We start from the raw sequence: 21,829 nt of genomic DNA on the forward strand, positions 1-21,829 counted from the left end.
TTTAAAAAGGTTACTGGAGAAAACCAGAGCATACTTTTATTGTGAAAGTTATTGTTGTTCAGGATAGCCAGAGTATTGGACCACACAGTGGATTTATGGTCTGCAAAACTTCTTTTTAAAAAATAGAGAGTTACATTTGTATTATGGAAGCTAGAGTGAAGCTACCTCTGGAGTTTTATGCAAGTTTCCTTGTCTGTTAAATTGTTCACAGGTTAGTTCAGATTATGTAATGTGCTGCTAAGTACATGTAGTTTTCTGTAACAGTTTGTAGTTCAGAGCAGCAGCATTTGACCTGGCCATCACTCAAAGTGCCAGTAGACTGTTTCTGTGTTAAATCTGTGTCTTTTATTACATGAAATTGCATTGTTGAGATCTTGGTTGATTGGTACTAACAAGATCATGATGCAAATAGCCTGTGCTTACTGCAGGCTAAACATTACTTCACTGATTACTGTCTCCTTCTTTTCTCTTCTCTCTGTATTCTTTTGTGTCTGGGGGAGATGTGAGTACTTCTTTTTGCTGTGCGCTAGGAACCTATTTCATTTACAGAAACAGAGAGGGAACCTGGTAATTTTTACCAATTTGCTTATCTGTCCATATATTTTCTGTGACCAGTGGATGTGATGGGATGGAACAGACTATGTAGTTAAGCCTCCACCAGACCCTTAGAACTGAAGAACAGGTTTAAAACTGAGTTGTATAAATAAATGCCTTGAAAAGGAGGGTTCTGTATGAAGCTATAACATGACTGATACCACTGCTCTTTTAGAGAGCCTGGGGCCCCATCCTGCCTTCCACTGTAGAGTAATGGATCCGCTACATACATTGCACTGCTATCTAGCCACATTCATGATATGGTTAGAGTTGGGTTGCTTTGGGGAAGTTCTGACTCAGTCCCTCTACTAACCTCCTTTTCCCCTAATCCAGCAAAATCTGCCTGTGATGAATTTGTTTTATCCAGCCCAGGTGTCTCATTGATTTCAGCAGTTAGACGTTTTGCCTCCTCTGCCAGCAGGCTCAGTTTAAGCCAGTGACAAACATTTTCTTTGGATTTCAAAGTTTTATTTTAAAAATAAACACACCGCACAGTATTAGCATAGTTTCTTCCATTGTAAGAGATCTATTTATTAAAGAAGTGTCATATAAGGTCTTACTGTCTTTATTTTGGGTTTTTACTGTTTTGTATTATGAGGCAACTAAGTAGATTTCATGTTTTAATAGTATCAGAAATCTTATAGTAGATGAGTTTAATTTTCTAGATAAATAACTGTTTCCAAGAAGCCCGGCAATCTAGCGACTTGTATGGAAAATATTTCTTAGAATTAATCTTCTAAGACTAAGAGTTTCAGTTTCTGAACTTCTCTTTATTAATACATTTTATTGCTTATTTCAAAAATTGGTATTTGCTTTCCTGTTCTTGGAAAAAAGTCAAGTTTCTTTTTTCCCAGCTTCTGTGTGGATAATTATATTCACAATAATATTTTTGGTTTTGTTTATTTGTATAGTTTTGTCTTCAGGAACTAAGGCGGCAGTTTCCTGGGAGCCACAGGGTTAAGAGATTAACTGGAATGAGATTTGAAGCTATGGAAAGGTAAAAGCTGAACTTAAGAAAATGTAATTCCTGTCTGGAAAAGGTACTTGCTATTTCTTAAAAAGGAATTCAGGCATAATAAGAGCAGAGCAAAGCAATGCTGTGCAGTTCCCTTGTAGAAAGTAACAGTGTGCATGATAATCTTATAATACTTAGACATTTTTATTGCATTTTTGCTTGTACTCTACAGTGTTACATTTTTTCCAGTCTTCCCATCAGACTTCACATATTAAAAGGATCTGTTACTTGCCATCATAAGTCATTATACAGTAAAACACTAGGCACTTTTTTGGCAAAGTCTATAAGCTATGCATCTAATGTCACAGACCTAGAGCAGCATTTGAAAATCACTGACAGCCTTTTTGTTCTTTTTGCTCTCCTGTGCTTGTTATTAGCAGGGAACATCTTTTCCCATGTTTTCTGAGTATGGTAGGTCCAGTAGAATTTAGTAAGGATTAAATCTATAGGATTCTTTACAGAAATTACTCAAAAGCCATACAGAACAGAATAGCAGAACCTAAAAGGCAGACTGACTTTTCTGAAATAATCTATAGAAGGGCTATAACTTACTAAATTTAGGGGAATTATTTAATGAACAGCTGAGGACTTTGTGGCTTTTCAAGAGGAATGACCTCAGGGCTTGAGGTTGGCCTTCATTGTCTGACATCCTTCTCTGGATATGTCCTTTTTATCAACGTTCCTTTGTAATGCACTTATCTGGGGTATGGCGGAGGGCAGTTAAAACTTTGCGAAGGACTTTTAGTTTTTGGTAACTTTGAGTGCTAGCGAATCTGTTCTGTGCTGCACTTCTAATTGTTGAGATTTGGAGCTTTTGGGCTGTCTTGATATGAAGGAACTGGAATTTAGAAGTAAGCCCATAAATGCTTTTTTTCTATTTAGCAGATATTTTTTATCCATTTCCTTGCAAAATGAACTCTGAAAATATAATGGTATCAGCCACAAGTGAAGGTCCGTTGTTTGGCTCAAAATAACTAGACTCCACTACCACCAGCGCAGCCTGAGGGCAACTAAAATTTTGACATTCCAAGCTCACTTTGTATAAAATACATATCTCTGAAGAATTTCCATTAAACTTAGCTCTCTTTCTGTCTTCATTTGATGTAGGGTAGGAAGATGGTGAGAGATTGGCAGCAGATTTTCCCCCTCTCCCACACCTATCCACAAGTACAAAAGTTTGTAATTCTGTTCAGGCTTGCGTGACTGCATTAAATGTGTTACTGCATATGAAGAGATCTTTGTGAGAGATGACTGCTACGCAAACATTATGTGTTGTTTCTGCAACAAAGGGAGATTAAACTGCAGTTTTCCAAAAGTGCGCATAAAGGTTCTTGACGTGATGTCTCTGAGAGGTTAGTTCCTTGGGACTGGAACGTCAGGAGAGCGGAGGTATTGACAAAAGCTGACGTTTCCCCTCCATAGGTTTCCTTCAGAATTCGGAGATGGAAGAGAGGCTTCATGTCTGGGTTATCTTGTGCAGGAACCTGTCCTCGTACAGGAACTCTGCGAGGTCTGTCTCTCCAGTGACTATAAATGGAGCCTAGGGAGACCTGCTAGGCTGAAGTGATGACACATTCTGCTGAAGAAGTGCTCCTCTGCTGAAGTCTGAGTGACTCCCAGGAGTTGATAAGATCCTACCTTCCTCAGCAGGAAGATGAAACAGTGAACAACAGCCTTGCAGACTGAGGTCATCACTTACTAACAGGAAGCATAGACTATTCTGGAACTTTACCCAGTAAAGCTGAGATTTTGGCCATCATGTTCAGTCTTGAAAAATATTTTGGATAAAGTAGCAACTAACAGGGGTCATGAACGTAGCATTTTGCAATACTTCTGCTTAAGTTGTCTGTAGCAGCGACTGTCTACTCATTTCTGCTTTTGTGCTTCGTTTCACTTTTTTTTTTATATCTTATGGTGATCTGGACTGGACAGCTAAGTTTCACAAATCACAGTACAGCTCAGGGAACAATGTGAGTACGTAAATGGCTGTCCAAGGTGAGAAGGGGATGGGTAGCGACAAGTTTGGTCAGCAGTACCCCTGGAAAATTCCTTGTCAGACTATACATTGAGAGACAAAGTATGCCCCAGCTATGCGGTTATAGCACAATAGCTGTATAATCGGATGTGTTTTGAACTGAATTGTTTTGTTTGTCCGGTCTGGGTTCTTCATATGGCTGGCTTAATGCACAAATCTGTTTCCCAGAAGATTTAAAGCATTTATAGCAGCTGCAGTAAACTATTTCTAGCATACTTCAGGTAGCAGAATTAATTAATAAAACCTATGTACTGATAATGGAAAAAGTTTTCTTTCATGATTTATGGTAATATAGGGGTTGGACTCTTTCATATGCACCTCCCTGTTATACTCTGCTGCTTATGCTTTATAAAGTCATAACAAAAGAAACTTACCTGAAAAAAGTGAGAAGTCTGTCATTCTGGATGTCCTTTCAAGTTTTTGGGTTTCTGTTCTTTTGGTGAGGAGGAGAGTTGGAAAGTGGTGGTTGTACAGAAAAAGAGAGAACAAGCAAAGGAGTAAAACAAATTGGGTACAAAATGTGTTAGTTGTTGCTGAAATAGTATTCCATGAAGGACTTGCAATTTATTTTTTTAACTTTGTGGCATAAAGTACTGCAGTTCATATTCAGCACTCAACAGAAATTTTGCAGAAATATAGCTCTCACGATATTCAGTATGAAAAATGCAGCAGTGTTATTAACTGTATTGGAAGGATAGTTGGAAGGTCAGGAGTTCTGTCTTAGCAGAAATAAATGTGACTGATTTCTTTCAACAGGTATGATGATGCTATCCAGTTATATGATAGAATTTTACAAGAAGATTCAACCAACACAGTAAGTTTAAAAGATTTTTCTGAACTACAGTGCTACATTGTTTGAAATTTTGCTAACATTTTGTGGGTTTCACTGTGGAAGAACATTTTGGCTGTATGATTATTGAATTTGTTTCCTTTAATTTCCTATTATAATAACTTTGTACATTACTTTCCTTAGTAATTGAGATTCTTCTTATAAAGAGAAGGTGTGATTTAATGTTTGCTTAAACACTGAATTTAGAAAACGTATTGTTATAACTTGTAACCTTTCCAGTGATCGTGATAGGGTTCATACTGGACCTTTCAGCTTTTCCATTTCCCCTGAATATTTAGTATTAAAGGATCAATATAGTCTACCACGTGTCATCTGTCTTCCTAACGCTTAATCTTACTTACGAGTATGATTACACTCAGGTAGTGCTTGAATTGCCTAGTTATTTTGATTTATTATCTGGGACACTTTATTAGCTTTTGAATCAGAATGCTGTAAAGCTTGCCAACCTTACAAAACAAAACCTGAGACAGACTGTACTTTTTAGGGATTTCTTGAATACTGGTTGTATAAGACTCCTTGAGATATCAGATGCCAAAATGGAAGTCTAAAAAAGCTTATAGCAGTGTATTCATACATTTTTTTCCAGTAAAGCTGGAAACATGAAGAAACCATGGAGTTTCATGATTTTATATCACATGGTGCAGTTTCAGTTAAGAAATGTTATTGATCATTGTCCATTTGGGAGTATGTTTTGTCTGTCTTGGTTTTAAAAAACTGGTTCTGTTTATTGAGAAGTCTATGCAAATATAATACTTTGGCTATTTTAGATGTTTTGACAGTCTCATGTGAACCTTCATCAATGCATTTTGAACTGCTGCCTTTCTGCAGTCTTATTTGGTGCGGTCTGCTATTCAGGAATGAATAACCTACAGAAACTCAGATAACTGGGCAGAGTATGCCAGAACTGGCTATAGATAAAATGCCATCGCTTAAACAAAGTAAACTACAAAAAAAGAAAAGACAAGAAATTATTTGCAAGGGAAACATTTTAAAATGTAAATACCAACTTAAGCACTCAGACAACAGTGTTTAGGTTGAAGTCTGTGTCTTTTTGCCGTGATTAGCTCAACAAATGTTTGTGCAAGGGTCAAAAAAACTCTTTAAATTCTTCAGGTTTTTTTCCTTCACTCTCCGTGAAGCTGTATTTCTTGATCTGTGTTCTGCAAGACAAATGTAAATGGTCTGCGGTTGTCCTTTGGAAGTATATAGTATTGCTGAGTAGGAGTTTGACTACAAGGTGCATCATTGTCTGCAGTAAATTTTGATGGATTCTAGCAATATATGGCTCAAAGAGTTTTAGAGATGCTGTCTTCAAAGTCATGCTAAAACAAGATGGAAACCATCTACAGTGTGGCCACAAGAATAGGTCACCTAGGTGCACATTTTATGACCTTCTGCTGAAGCCATTGGAAAATGGAGCACCATATTGCCATGACTTCTGTAGACCACAGATCTTTGAAGTGTGCATTTTTGGCAGTTGTACTCTTCAGCTGTCTCAACATGGCTAACGTCATCTGAGTAAGTGGTTTGTTGGATAGTTTTATAAAACAAAATGATATATTTAAATAAGTAACATGCATAGCAATTACCTAATTTGGATTTCCTCCTTTAGAAAATCATGAAGATACAGAAAATGTTAATACTTAGAAGCATAAGACGTAAATATTAGAACAGCTGCATGACCTATTGGATTTCTTTAAATCTGAGAACAGAAGTGAAGAGACTATTAAATACAGAGCAAAGGTTCTTTGTTCTATAACTATAGAATAGGTTGGCCCAGTCTTGCATGTGCAGAGTGAAAGTTAAATACAAAGTTTTGATAAATTGTCATATGTTAGAATTTTTTGTCTTTTACCTGTTAATTATTTCCATGCACACATGTGGCTGCTGTAGGAAAATAAATATTTCAAGATTTTAAAAAAGAAACCATTGCTGAGTTTGTCTTGGCACTCACGTTACCTTACAGCAATTTCTTCTGGTGTGCTGACACATGGAGTTGCTTATATATATTAAACGTTTTGGCAAGTGCTGTAAGTGGAACATGGACATTGTTCACACGAGTCATGTAAAAATCATACTTTGCATCGGCTGACAGTTTCAAATAGAGAGAAGCATGGGAAAAGTTTTCTTTTTTTAAAACATCATTTATTTCTAAGATGCAGCAGACTTTTCCGTTATGGAAAATGGACTTTGAACTCAAATTATGTAATTGACATTCACACTTTTGTATGAGGTTTTTTTTTTTTTTTTTGCATGCAAAATTCTGAAATTAAGATAGTAATTATTTTATTTCTTTTTTAGGACAAAATTTGAAATACTCTTTGTTACAAAAAGATGACCATCTCTCAAAGTTTTATCTCACTTTAAGCTTACTTGCTGAAAAAGAAGACTCATTTGACAATGGGGCAATGTTAATGTTGTCACTTGAGAGATCCTGTTTCATTGTTCAGAGCATGTAGGCATTGAGTAAGAGTCTGCCCCTTCCCTGAAGAGGTTATCATTAATGAGTGAAATCTGACTCACGTGAAAAGCACAACTTGTGTGGAGTTTAATAGGAAAAGAATGCGAGCCTTTTTCTTTCTAGACCATTTCAATTGAAATGCAGGAGTATTAGAGCTGTAGCTGGCAGTTTACTCTGTAATGAAGACTGCATAACATTTTCTATTGTAGGACCATTTTTATTAATTAAAATTTAATATAGTGTCTAGTTGAAAATATTTATACTGATGCCAGACAGTGGCCAGTGGCTTAGTTGTTTGTAGATCTTCACATAAAGTGCTTAGTCTGTTTCTGAGAACAAAATAAGGGGTACTTTTTTTTTTTTTAGCACGTTGGAAGAAGGGTTTTGGGGGTTTTTGTTGTTGTTGTTAATGTGTTTCATTGAGAAATCCCTATGCTTCCTTCCTTTAGAGCAAAGCCTTGGATACCAACAGGAAAAGAACTCCTAGTAGAATGCAACCTTTATTATACTATGAGAACAACACCCAAACTGGCTCAGTTACAGACATTTGAAAATCTTCATTTCATGTGGTCAGTAGACACTGCTGGAATTTTTATTAAATACATCTTATTAAAATTCCATTTGTATTGAGCCTGATCGATCCCAGGCTAGAGAGCCTAAGCAGGACTTCCTTGCAGTTGTTCCTCATGGCTGCAGTGCTATGGAAAGGGGCAGAAAGTAGGGAGACTCCTTTCTTTTCTGAGTAGCATCCAAGTGGTGAGGAAGAGAAGGAAAAAACATCCAGAAGGAACTGAGTGATATGAGAAGGAAGCACAATTGTGAGGACCAAAGGGGGAGGAAGAGGTGATGGAAGGTTAGCAGGTTAGTTAACAGTAGAAATCAGGTCAGAAGTAGGAAATCAGGACAGAGGAATATGTATTAACACTTAAGTCTTGGGCATTTGTTTAAAAAAAATCACATTTTGCCTTGAGGCACATTTTGCCTTGAGGCACTGTAATTTCTGCTGTCAGTAAATAGCTTTAAGACCTACTGGTGAAATGTGTCTCTTATTCCCTCTAGTACCTGGTATGTATTAGTTCTGTCAGTAACTGTTTTACCTCTAATGGTGAAGGCATATACTATTTGGATGTTGCAAGTAGCCAAAGTTATGGTTCTGCAAAACGGAATTTCTGTTCTGCCGCATTGGTAGCATGCACCATTGGGCTATTGTGAATCAAATCTGTTTGTGCACACAAATTAGTTATTGTTTGATGGACCCAGCTTATTAATCTGTTTATTTCTTAAGAGCATAAGATACAGGGTGTGTTTGGGTAATGGAGACAAACTATTTGGATGTTGTAAGTAGCCAAAGTTACGGTTCTGCAAAACGGAATTTCTGTTCTTTCATTAAAGCTAGGACAGGCACACTTCACGCCTTCTGAAGATAAGGCTGAATGGTCAAGCATGCTACTTAAATAATGCCAGAATATGTACAACCTTAAGTTGACTTTTGGAGTGATTTTTAGTTATTTAGCTGTATCCATTGTAAATTAAGATAATACAAAGGCTAGAATTTGATATAATTTTATGGTATGAAATTTAATGCCAGATTCAAACTCTTAAGCATTTTTAAATGGTAAGCTGATCCTCTATGAGTAATACTTCATAATGTCTTCAGTATCTTTATTAGTGGGCTGGGTACTACATTAGCATTTGTGTTTTGGATGAATTGCTTGTGCAGGATTTAATAGCAAACTTGCTTGGAATTGATTTATTCATATTCTCTATTTGATACTCTAAGCCCTTTCTGGGAATAGGGCTCTTTACTACTTGAATTTTTAAGACCCATGAATGACTTAAATTGTTTTTTTTTTAATTTTTTTCCTCTCATTTGTCCCGTAACACCCGTGTGAGATGAAACAGTACTGACATTTTACATATGGAGGGCAGGTATGCAGAGAAATTAAAACCCAGGTCTCAAGTTATTTAGGACACAGTTAGTAAGTAGGTAGTTAGCTCTCTGATTTTGCCATTAATTTCAATTCTGTGATAAATATCAAATGAGTAGTTTTTAAACTATTTGTATGTCTCTGTTGATGGCCTTTTTGCATGATTTTACGCATGATTTTACGACAGAATTTTTTGGTTTTGGGGAGCAGTTTGAATGAACGCCATCTATTTTAATAAGATACCTAAATATTTTTGTGGATTGGAGCCTGGTTGAGATGACTTGTCCAAGAGTGCAAAGAAGATTGATGATGAGAAAGGAAATTGAGTTCAGGTGTCCAAGACTTAGGTTCGTGTCTAAACCAATGCACTATCATCCTACTCCAGCTATAGTTTCCCCTTATTCTTCAGCTGATCTGCCAAGAAGATTGCCAGGGCACAGAGTCAGGGGAAAATGAGATAAGACACATGGTTCTGTCTTAATTCTAATCCATCGAAAATCTGATGTTTTTATTGGAATACTAATTCTACTGTTTCTCTTGCCCCTTTTTCAGCTAAGCTTCTAATTCAAGAAGACATTGTATATGCTTCCTTGGCTTAGGACATATGGATAATCCTGTTAACTTCGTGGGTCTAGTAGTATAATTGTGGCTCACTGAAAGAAGAATTTAAAATAAAATTTTAATAAGATGGTGATAGAAGCCATTATCTTTCAGGCTTCTTAAGATGCTCTTCACTAATAACCTTGTGGGAATGAACAGGAAAAAGTATATGGATTTGGTCACATGAATTTACACTTTTTTGTACTGTTTTGAGGTCCTTTTTTTTTTTTTCCCCTAGCCAAGCTGGATATGTTCCAGAAGAGGCACTAGAGATAGCTGAAGACCTGTGGGAATCCAGTCATTATAAAAAAAATCAGAGTAAAATAATAGGACTGTATGTCACTTACATAGGCAAGAATTATGTATCATTAATATCTCAGCTCTTCCTAGTGTCTCCTTTTGTCATTGTGTATTACTGTCATCTTGACTATATCGATAACTTAGTTTCATCGAGTTCCTTATCTTTAACAAATATGAGAATAGTGAGCTTTAAGTACAAGCATTTACCATTTTAATAGCGGTAATTCTTTAAAATTGTGCTGTGCATTCATTTTGAACAGAGAGAGATCTCCTGTGAAGTTTTTGCAGATCTGTGCAATCTACAGGATGCTCTAAGTTTCAAAAGGGAAATTGCTTGCTAAATGAATATCTGCTAGCGGAGGGAATTTTCTGAGGTGATATATGTATGGTTCATAAAATATGTTGCTAGCACTGCCAGGAAGGACATGACTAATCCTAAACTGAAGTTTGTAGGGTGATAGTTTTAAAGGGGATTGAAAAGGATAGTTTGGCACTGTGTCTGATACAGGCTGGAGCTGGTGAGACGTATGAGGAGCTGCCCCCACGGAGGACTGACGATTAAGCTGGGAATGCATATATGGATCCCGAAGAAATGTTCCCTTCATTTGGCAGTTGGAGCATCGTTTGCCTTCGCTAGGGTTTTTTTTTGCTTCTTGTTGAATCATGATTGGTGAAGTGAGAGAGTGCATTCCAGCATTTGTCACATGTTTGACTTCTGCGGGTGTAACATTTTTAAATGTTGATGGAGATTTTGTCCCTTGAAATTAAGTACTTGAAAATATAAGAACAGCTATACTGGAGTCGTGCCCAAAGTCCATTTAGCTCGTTGTACTGTTTTTGACAGTGACCAATAGCAGATACCAGGGGAAGTGAATAAGAACAGGGCAAACACAGTATGCTCTGCTCTAGACTCCCAGCTTCTATTAATCTTCAGGTCATGGATTTCCTGTGCCAGAAGTGGTAACTACTAGCTCTTCATGGAATTTCTGCATTAATTTTTTGAACTGCTTTCTAGATCTTTGTAAATTTTGTGTGGGTGTATGTGTCTCTACAACGTCATTTGGCAGTGAATTTCCATCACTCACTTATGCTTTGGGCAAATCTCCTTTAGTTTACTTCGAGTCTTCCACCCAGCAGTTTTATTTGAGAACCTTAATTCTTCTCTCATAGGCAATACTCATTTTCTGTTCACTGTATTAATTTTTGCTCGTGATTCTATAGATCTTTCATTGCCCTCTAAGCAGAGAAGTCCTGCCCTGCCTAGCAGTTCTCGTTGCCGTTCTGTGCCTGTAACCCTGTTGCTATTCTGGGGACCCTTTCTGTTGTTGCTCTACTTTTTTAGATGAGGTAGGAGAGCACAGAAGTGCATTATGTATTTATACAATGGCAAAATAATGTGTTCTGGTCTGTATTGTTTTCTGAAAATTCCAGCATCATAGTGTTTTTTAAGAGCACTTCTGAACACTGAACTAACAGTTTATAGAACTGTTTATTGTAATTCCAACATCTTTCTAACTGGGCAGACTCAGAGACTGTTGCTGTGTACATTAAATTAATACTATTTTACCCTTTGTGTATCCAGATTAAATTTCATGGGCCATTTTATCATGCTGGCATTCACTGTTGTGAATGCTAGTATTTTCAGTTGAGTGTTGTTTTTTATACTTGAATAACTTATTATCATCAGTTAACTCTTTAGTCATCCACACTCAGTGACTTCTTCAAAGAACTCCAATATATTCATGAAGCCTTATTTTCTTCTGTGTTAACTGTTTTTGCTCTTTGTGGGTATATTATATTTTTCATGTTTTCAAATTCCAGTCTTCAGTATAGTTTCTACCAATTTTCTGTCTGCTGATATCAGACTTTACAGGCCGTTGTTCACTGGATTCCCCTTTGGAACCCTTTAAAAATATATATTCACATTTGCTACTTGTGCTTTGACATTATCCCTAAAGTAGCTGCTTCAGGTCAGCAGCTCTGTGCCTGCATAGATTCATTTGCAAGATTTGGCATGGTTTAACTGTTTTCCATGGTTAACTTGGAAAAAAAAAATCTGGTAACAGTATATTCATTATCGTGGTTGCATTCAAATAATAACTTTCATGTACTTCCTTCCCTTTATCTTTGTTATAGCTGTTTACACTTGTTTTGATTTGCATATTGCAATTTGAAGGAAATTATTTTAATCAGTCAAACTTTTAGACCAAATGCACATTTTCTAAAATGTTAAATCCTCTGTAAAAACAAATTGAAAGAATTAATTTTGAAGAAATTTGTAGTCACAAAATATAATTTGTTTACCATTGCAGCAGTTACCCAGACATGAAACTGTTCCTTTCTTAAGAGAGCCAGTAACTGAAACCATGAAATTTAGAACAATCTTAGACTCTCTATTGGTATGTTTTACTAATCAAATGCAGAAGTTGATAAATGTTCAAATCCTCGCTTCACTTTGAGTCTACTTAATGCTAATTAAAAAGAATCATGACAAATGGAGGATTAGCTCTTGTGCCAGATTGGGGATTATTAGTCTTTAAAAGAAATAGCTTGGAAGGGTTCACTGTTTAATAAATATGTGACATACTAAAGCACCTTACTCCATATGATACTGATTATGGTATAAGTGTTTCTTTAAGATGACATTTATCTTTCCATTAAGAATGCTGGATTTACGGAATCAGCCAGTAACCATTCCGGTGTTTTGTTTTAAACCCTGGAAAATTGATAGGGGGAATTCCATGTCATAGGTTCTGCGTGGTCAAACAGTGCATATCTTGTTGCAACATAAAAATTTTTGTCTTTTCCTTTTTGATTTAAGGTGGAAGGAGAAGGGAGAGCGAGTTCCTTTATGTATTAGAATTGTTATCATAAATCTTATTCTTGTGACACAGAGAATTCAAATGAAACCCTTGGGGAGCCTTGCTTTTCTATCTTTGTTAACGTAATTATTATGGCTATTTCAGTATGCTTCATAGATTTCATAATAATCACAAATCTTGTAGTTAAAAGTAGGCTGCTCATGATAATTTTTAGTGAACTTGAAATTAATGAGTTTGAACAGATTCCTACTCTGTATTCTGCAGTTTTTTGGTATGTTGCAATAAGTCTACTAAAAATGAATTCACATTTTGAAATGTGAGGTTTTTACTAAACGAAGGGGTGAAACAAAATATATGACCTGCTCTTCTTATATCAGCTGATAATGAAAAAGGTGTTAGATTGGATGTATGAAATATAAATGCTAAGTAAATCTTCTGTAGTATTAGTGGCATGCTACCTTTTCGTGTAAGAGTAATTAGTTTTTGTCTGGTAAGGTGGTTATTGGTAGTGGTGGTGTTGCACAGTAAAAAAAAAAAAAAGAAAAAAAAATTGCTTGATTTGATGCAAATAAATAAAAACTGGTGCTAAATGTCTGAATTGTCATTACATATTGCATTCTCCTGGGGATGCCCATTAAGAACCCTGTGAGCATGATGAGTGTCATTCCCATTTCACCGAGAAGGAAACGGACACATCCTCCAGAGACCTAGATAAGGGCTCAGAGACAATATAAATCAGGATAAGGAGTAAAAGCTTGCAACACACAAACCTGTCAATGTCCTGATTTTAATGCAAGCCTTTTCATATATTTTTTTTTTCTTGAAGCATTAGCTATTGTAGTCATACTGGATTTCAGTATTCATTTAAAAAGTAACTGATAGTCCTTGTGGTCTAAAGAAAAGCTAGAATGAAAGCGTAGTATGTGAATACAGGTAAAACCAATGCTGTTTTGTTTTCATTTATTTTTTTAGTCTGTGTTAGGACTTGCAGGGATCATAGATCTGAATACTTCATATCACTGCTACTGAACACCTAAGTACATATCTCTTGGCGATATGTGCAGAATATTTTTGTTTTAATTTTATTTATGTGTTTGAAAAATTTTAGCAACTTCTTTAAAAACAAAACAAAACACAGATCCTGTTTGACTTCTTCCCAGCAGTTTTTAACAGGTTAAGTAAAATGCTGACTTTCAAAAATTCTGTGCCATTATCAAACATTTTGTTCATCCAGTTGCTAGATTTTTCCTTTGAAAAAAATGTCTGCACTATTTTGAATGTTTGTGCCTGTTCTTTTGAATTAAGGATTCTCTGTAAATAAGCTAACTTATGCCAACATTTTTGAAGGTGTATTTGAAGGTAAGAGAGTGCTTATTTCAAGCTGATTTATCTTTGGTGGGCAGAAGGTGAATGAAAAAGGAAGTTTTAAATACTGTTGTTCTCAAATATGAAACAAAAAGTGTAATTTTGCAGAAATGTTGTGGGATTTGGAGCAGGAAGATGCGGTTCAGAACAGTATGTATACGAACTCCGTTTTACTCCTGCATGCTACTATTGGAACCTGTTAATCATACCTAATTCTTTTGCCTTTGATTTGATTACATTAGATGAAGTGCTTGCTATAGACAAACATCAGTTTATATTCATGTCTAGAAATAGTTGTAACTTTTCAAAAGTTAATATCTTGAGGCTACAGTGATTTATGTTGTTGGGGAGTGCTATGGTGCAGAAATACAGCAACCACTGAGAGAATCCGTTTTCAGACTGTTTTGGAGGGCTTGCGTGCGATTGCAGGAGTTTCATTAGAAGTGAAAAAGAAGGATGACTTATGTAGACTGCTTCTGTCTGTCACTGCAAATTAAGTTGTCAGATGCGTTGCTTTTTTTATATATATTAAACAGTACATTTCACTTGCTCAGCAGTCTCTTGATTGCTCTTTCTTTAAATTTCGAAAATAACGGATTTTTTTTATCCAAACGCTACATTTTAAAGTAGTTTTCCTTAAGCAGTCACCTGCAGAAAGAGGTTTCTCTCTTTGTAAATCTGAATTGCATGATATGCCCCTTTGGGTGCCCGTACTGTTCTCCCCTTGCCCTTCCCTCCGTTGCCCTGCTCCGTGAACAGGTCGTTGCTCTCTGTACGCTCTCAGCCTTCAGACCGCTGCAGTAATTATCTCTTGCTATTGAGCATAATGCATTCCCTTTTTGGGGATGCAAATCTCAAGTTGTATTACCAAATGTAATGTGAGCTGATGTGCAAGTGGAGCATGAATCAGAAAATCTTGTTTGGTTTGTGCCTGTGGCACTGTGTGACCCAGAGCTGGTTTAATGCTGCATCTGTGTTCCCACCATAGCAAGGGTACTAACCTGCTTTAGATAGTGCTTTGAGATCTCCTCATAAAAAGTGAGGGTTTTTTTTTTGTTTTAGTAATAGTAGCTATGTGATAAACATGTGAGACTCTTCATATTTGAAAATTTAAAAAGTTTAATTATGCTGTTTATCCTTATTTTAAAACCTCAGGAAAATAAGTGTGTATTGTTATTATAGTGATTAATGGGGTGGTCAACAATTGCAATTTCTAGAGTCAGTTAAAGATTTAGCCTAATGTCTCACAGTAAACTCAAAAGATGAATGTAATTTCACAGAATGCAGTTTGACAACGAAACAGTGGTTAACAACGTGACTCTGAGTGAACCTCCCATGCTGTCTATATCCAAATTTGTCTCCTGATAATTCCAATGAATTTTCTCTCTATCTGTGCATTGCACTTAAACAGAAGAACAAAATTTTTTTTCTTTGCGTGAACCATTTTCACTGAATGTGCATTGACTATATGTTTGTGGGGAGTTAAATGCATTTCTAGCTATATTGGTGTCACTTGTTTGTTTTGTCAGCTTGAACTAATTTACTTAAATGATACAGACTACTCTCCTTCCAGAAGGAATTAAATTGGTTGAATGATGTTGAAAGGATAAGAGATTAAGTGAGAGAATAGTCACAGTTAAAATACTGCGGAAAAATAGAAAAACTTTCACATTATATGTGACTGAGATCTTAAGAAGGTCTGTCACGAAGAAACAAATTTCAGAACTATCTCAAATTCTAAGATTAAAAACTTTCAAGTTTTCATTGAAGAATTGTGTGTTCCTATGCAGCCAAGGCTTCTGTAAGATTATACCCAAACCGTACAACATCTTCGTAAGATAATGAAATGGAATGAGAGTTATGAGGGGATTAAGCAGTGGGATTGTGCTACAGAAAGAAAGCGCACTAACTTTTCATGAATATTATCTCAAGGAGAAATAGCATGTAAGTGTGTGTAGGTACACATACAGATCTGCCATGCAAAACAGACCATCTGTCTTCTTGTGTTAGACTACAGCAGTTACGATGGCCCAGGAGAACAGAGTTTACATGCGAGGGAGAGGGCCAATAGTATTTTTTCTTTGAGGCGTGTTATACTGGAGTTTGTTTTTACTATTATTTTGTGGGATTCCAGATCTGATGGCTTTCAGGCTGGCTGAGGTGTGTTGCTGTTTACTCCAAACTCTGTCACACTGCTGGGAAGATGTCAATTTTTTTGAATTACAACATGAGTATACCTTGGTTCAAAATTCCTCAAGGTCAGAAGACTGGTTTTAGACAACCATAACCTACATACTTGAAAAATGGAGTATCAGATTGGAATTCAGAATAATTCACTATTAAAATGCTGTGTATCTTTTTTCTTGGTGGTCTGTAACAACTTTCATAGTTCCAAATGTTACTACGGTATCATACTTAAATCTTCATTTTTTATATTGTTTATGCTGAAATACATTTTCCACCCACATATTGAAGTACTGGTTGATTTTGCTATTGAAGAGGCTGTTTTATGTTGCCTTTACATTAAAAGGTCTACTTTGTGCTCTACGAACGATGAGAACTTGTTTATGAAGTTGGTATATATTCAACAGTAATTAAAAGTGGCATTCAGTGCTTTGACAGAAATCTTTAAAAATGGCTGAGAGCCATATTTACACAGTGGCAACCCAGATGCATCTGTGCGATTCTCTTAAACTCAGTCGTTATAATCATGGATCTTGTGAATGGGAAGGTGGGGGTCTTTGGACTGGCTGAAGATTAGCCTCTCCTGCTGTTTTGTAATTATCAGAATCTGGACAGTCATTTGTTTGAATGAAATAATGCATACAGTGTGTGCCTCCAAAGAAAAGCATGCGTAATGTGATTGTAAGAAGAGGTTTTCAGTCTCCCAGTGGGATGTCATGGGGTATGTTTATAAACTCCAGCCTAGCAGTTGCTCTGCAGTGGAATTCCACTGGTATTGAGATAATAATTTGCACAGTCAAATTGCTTTCTATACAAAAACCCAGGGACTTATGAGACCCTAATCCTTTATTAATGTCAACCCACAGGCAGCAAGAAAGCGTAAGATTGCCATTCGAAAAGCCCAGGGGAAAAATCTTGAGGCCATCCGAGAGCTGAATGAGTATCTGGAACAGTGAGTGTCTTGCAAGAATACAGATTGTGTTTTGCTATTCTGATAAATCTTTTTAATTAAAATGGAATTTGCATTTGATTTACGCCTTTGCTTCTATGCTGGTCATTTACAGAATCCCTCCACACGTTCTTACTCTTTTTCCTCCCTTGCTCTCTGTATACAGATTTGTCGGAGACCAAGAAGCTTGGCATGAACTTGCCGAACTTTACATCAATGAACATGAGTAAGTTGTTTGCTAAGTCCACATAAAAACTGTTAAATTCAAGTCTACTCCGTGCAAGTCAAAGACATCAGTGATTGTTTTGACGGACCAAGCGTCATCAGGAAATAATTAACAACCTTATCTGACTACTAAATGATTTAACAAGGCATTTTATTTTAAAGCAGAAACAACTTACTAAATTACCTGTATGTTTCATTTTTTCAAAAACAGCTGATAATATATATATATATATATAAAGTGTTTTATGTGTAGTGGAGAACAGCACACACATTTGCTGTAATTTCTCATTCGGGTGATGTTTTTGCTAGTAATAAATTTTAAATTCTGTACCTCTAAAACAAATTAATTACACCAACTGTATGTAATATTCTGTTTTTCTGTTAGCTTACCTCTGCAGGAGCTTGCAGGGCATACTTCTAAACCTGAAAAAAACCCAAATCCCACACATACACAAAAAGCCCCTTACCCACATACAAAAAACATGGATCCAGAGCTAGAGGCATTTGGTCGCCTGGGTACAAAAGCCAGTGCAATCAAGAATGTTGAATGTTGTAGTAACTTGCTTATTGGATATTTAATGTTTTTGTTAGCTTTTTTTATTGCTGTAGTGACAGGAGGAAATCCCAGTGTGAGAGGATTAGCTCAAAGCCTTAGTGCAAGTTTTCTAATATCACAGCATGAATTCTAACCTCCACCCAAAGGCGTATATCCCTCCCCTTTGGTTCTTCAGCCCGGCCTGAATTATATCACATTGTTTGCTTCCTTCCTTTCTACAGAGTAGTAAAAGAATCAAATTCTTAAGGAAAAATGAGCCATTCTTGTTGTCACGAAAAAATTGTTCCCCCATCACTTCTCCTTCTATTCCATTCTCACCAAAAATAATAATTAAACTCTTTCAAATGCTGACTTAAAGAATAATCTAGGATTTTGATATCCAAACTTCCATTTGTTTTGGAAAATTCACCAGCAACTTTTCCAAGAAAATAGTTATTTTTTAAATGTGAACTGAACTCCAATATATAAAAATATATTTAACCTTGTCAGAGCTGTTGGTACAAAAATGAATGATAGAGTGGAGCAGACATACTTATTTTTACTGTTGTTTGTTTTGTTTTGTTTTTTTTCCTTCAGCTCTAATCTTCATTACAAAATACTGTAGTGGAACTTGAGAAATAAATTGCTTTTGCTTGTACTTATATTGGTTTGTAATTCCAATAAAAATAGTAGACAGAATTTTCTCCAGGTCATTGAAAAAATTGACTGTGCGTAGTGTACTGTTCTGAGTATTATTATCATTTTAAGATTAAATAGAGAAAAAAATTGGAATCTGGGCTAAAAAGCAACTGAAAGTTAATTTTTCATTAAAGGAAATAATTAGTCAGTTTACCTGTTCTATCAGTATCCTAAATTTAGTCTTGATTGTGAAATCACCATGCTGTTACCATTGCTCATGAAAATGCTTAGCTGTGCAAGGTTTGTGCAGTCCCCAGTTCTGCATTCTGTTCCATTGTGAGGACTGTGGCTTCCTTCTGATCTACCACTTTTGGAGACTGAGATGACTGTCCTTTCTCTCCACGTTTCCTGAACTGTCATAATGTGCACAGAGGACAATCACAGTATGTTTATTTTAAGAAAAAAGATAATAAAAGTTACATGGTTTAATACTATCTCATTGCTAAATTGCTTTTACTCTAATATTAAATATTTGCCAATACGTGTGTTACAAACCTTGTGTCTCACTCTTTGAAATCCTGCCATGTAAACTCTTCTGACCAATGCTATGGTGTATCTGTAATAGATGCAACTTCTGCAAGAAGCCATATTAACTGAGACACTGAGAGTTAGGATTTTTATAATTAATGCAAATAAATTAGCATTATGAGCTTGTCTTCATAATTCATGCTGAAAGCTTTAATTTAAAGAACAAGTGCTAGCCTTTTCTTTTGCAATGATGAATTGTTGCCCAATTTGACTGGTTTAATGCCATTTTCTTATATACATATGGACTTTTTGATTTTAGAACTGTTCTCATGGTTTTTAGATCTCACTTTTCTGGTTAACTGTGAGTAGATAACATTAACTGAGAGGTTAGTACTTCAATCTATAGCTTGATATATGAATCATCATGTAGCTGAATTCTATGTGAAGGGAAATAGAAACTTGGTAGCCTGAATTAAAGTAACTTTTAGTAGTTAAACAAAACTTGCTTATCCTGTTTCTTCTTATCATTTATTAATAAGAAATGAGTAATTTTTTAAGTTTTCCATGAGCTGTTCAACATATACTAGGGCCATTACATTTAGTAAAGATTTCACCATCTAGAAAATAGTAATTTGTGGTTTCAAATATCATTTGAAAATAGAACATTTCTTTAGCTCATAAGTCATGTGAAGTTATGAAGGAAAATTAAGATTCCTTTTACTGTACTGTAAAGAAACTGAAGCAAAGAGCTATACAGTTTTTCATATTTATATGTCACTTTTTTTATATTCCTTAGCTATGCAAAGGCAGCCTTCTGCTTAGAGGAACTTATGATGACTAATCCACACAATCACTTATATTGTCAGCAATACGCTGAAGTAAGTATTTTCAGAAAAATCTATTGTGTTCGAATGCGCATTCTGTTTTTATATTACTTAAGTGATGAAAATGGAATAAAAATGTTTAATTTTTCCCTAGGAGATTTAAGGGAGTACACAGAGAACATATTAGTTTAAAACATCTCATATAACTTAAGGTGTTAAGAAAACTGTGTTTTGTTATTTAATACAACAATGTGACTAAACTATAAATATGAGTAAGCGCAGGAATTATTGAAGAAAAAATTTCCTTTTAAAAGGAGCTATTCTTGTTGAAGGGTTTACGCACTTTTCAAATCAAGTGTATGAGAAGTTAAACTTTTTCATAATAATGCTGTCTAGGATATTACACACTGCCTGCAACAGTGGAGCCAGATCTTGGAGCTCTTCATGTAGGAAATTTTGCCTGAAAGAGCACAAGGTGGAGAGAGGACCCTTAAGATTTTTAAAAGGTTTTTAGCAGTTTATAATAATTTTTCAGATGTATATTTTTTTTTCCTCTAAATTATACTGTTAACTCCTGGGAAAGGATTTAATTTGTTTTGTTAACAGGGATAATATTGGATTAACATTAAAACTTGAAAGGCTGAATAGCTTTGTGGTAGAAAATCTGTGAAACATCTTCTAATATATATCTCCTTTCTTTTTGATTTAATAATAGGCAAAATGAATAAATAAGTAATGGAGTAATCTTTAAACTTTGTGTATTGTTATGCATTTGAATAGATAATAAAAGACATTGTGTTGTTTTGTGTACTGGTGTTAACTAATGTTAAACTGAAGGAATATAGAGTTAGTGTGCATTTGTAGCAGTCAGAATTTAGCTTAGATTTAAAGTTTATTTTCATAGGAGACCATCCCAAAATTTTAAGTAATTTATGAATAGGCTCAAAATAATCATTCTTTTATTATAGCAACTGATATCTAAAGTAGTGTTGGCCTTTTTCCTATAGTTAAATATTTTTTAAAGAATTTCTTTACTGAAAAGAGCTCAGGTTTCTCCTAGTCTGGTATTTTGCCTTTGACTGGACTCACCCGATTTGAAATGTGAAATACAAATCTGAAGAGACATTTTATAATATCTTTGATTCAAGAGTGAATGCCTGATAATATATGCAAGTTTAAGGAGCCTATCATTTTTACAGGTTAAATATACTCAAGGGGGGCTTGAAAACCTTGAACTATCAAGAAAGTATTTTGCACAAGCACTGAAGCTGAACAACAGAAATATGAGAGCTTTGTTCGGACTTTACATGGTGAGCTTGATTATGTATTTTCTATGTTATCATTTTGCATGTGTTATTATGCATGTTTTATCCTTTACAATTTGATGACTTTTTGTCTTTGCTTTAACGTTACACTTAAGATTATTAACACTGTTATTAAATATTGCATATGGACAATTTTATGCCAATGGTTAAAAACGGTTAAAAAGTCAAATCTGGATTCTGTGTTCCAGTATGTATATTCTGGTTCCCCTATCCCAAATAGGATAGTAATACTTTATTAAACCCGATCTCAAAGCATTTTATTAAAACATTCAAACTGCAATGTTCAGTTGCTTTTAATTTTTTTTTTCGTGGAAGCAAGGCTTCTCCTTTATGTGCTTGCCCATATGTGAATCCAAACAAGATCTTTTCTGACTTGATGTTCCCCACTGGGATGCTTACGTATTTTGACTATTGGTGTGGACATAAATGTGCAGTATTTGTTCGTGTCTCAGTTTCTGCCAACTATCCAAATGGTTTGATCTTTCTCAGTTTTGCTTGCAAATCGTGTTCTTGCCTTGTTCTCTCAAGTTTATTTGATCAATGATTAACTCATTTTCAACTATTTTATCAGTCATCTTTATTATCTGTAAGAATTTCCCTTTATCTCAAGCTCTTTCGAGGACCTCAGTGCTTCCAGAGGTTTCACAGGC

General features: G+C 35.5%; 1 protein-coding gene across 2 annotated transcripts in view; it reads left to right on the plus strand.

Moving 5' to 3' along the window:
• Nucleotides 1-21,829, plus strand: part of EMC2 (ER membrane protein complex subunit 2) — a 45,362-nt gene that overhangs the window by 14,309 nt on the left and 9,224 nt on the right. For both annotated transcript variants that reach the window (XM_026099718.2, XM_064507803.1), the window contains exons 4-9: nucleotides 1,506-1,591; nucleotides 4,401-4,458; nucleotides 17,021-17,106; nucleotides 17,270-17,329; nucleotides 19,827-19,908; nucleotides 21,054-21,164. In XM_026099718.2, coding sequence (XP_025955503.1) covers nucleotides 1,506-1,591; nucleotides 4,401-4,458; nucleotides 17,021-17,106; nucleotides 17,270-17,329; nucleotides 19,827-19,908; nucleotides 21,054-21,164 — 483 coding nt within the window. The remainder of the gene's footprint in view (nucleotides 1-1,505; nucleotides 1,592-4,400; nucleotides 4,459-17,020; nucleotides 17,107-17,269; nucleotides 17,330-19,826; nucleotides 19,909-21,053; nucleotides 21,165-21,829) is intronic.

Source organism: Dromaius novaehollandiae, chromosome 2, assembly GCF_036370855.1.
Source record: "Dromaius novaehollandiae isolate bDroNov1 chromosome 2, bDroNov1.hap1, whole genome shotgun sequence".
Lineage (NCBI taxonomy): Eukaryota > Metazoa > Chordata > Aves > Casuariiformes > Dromaiidae > Dromaius > Dromaius novaehollandiae.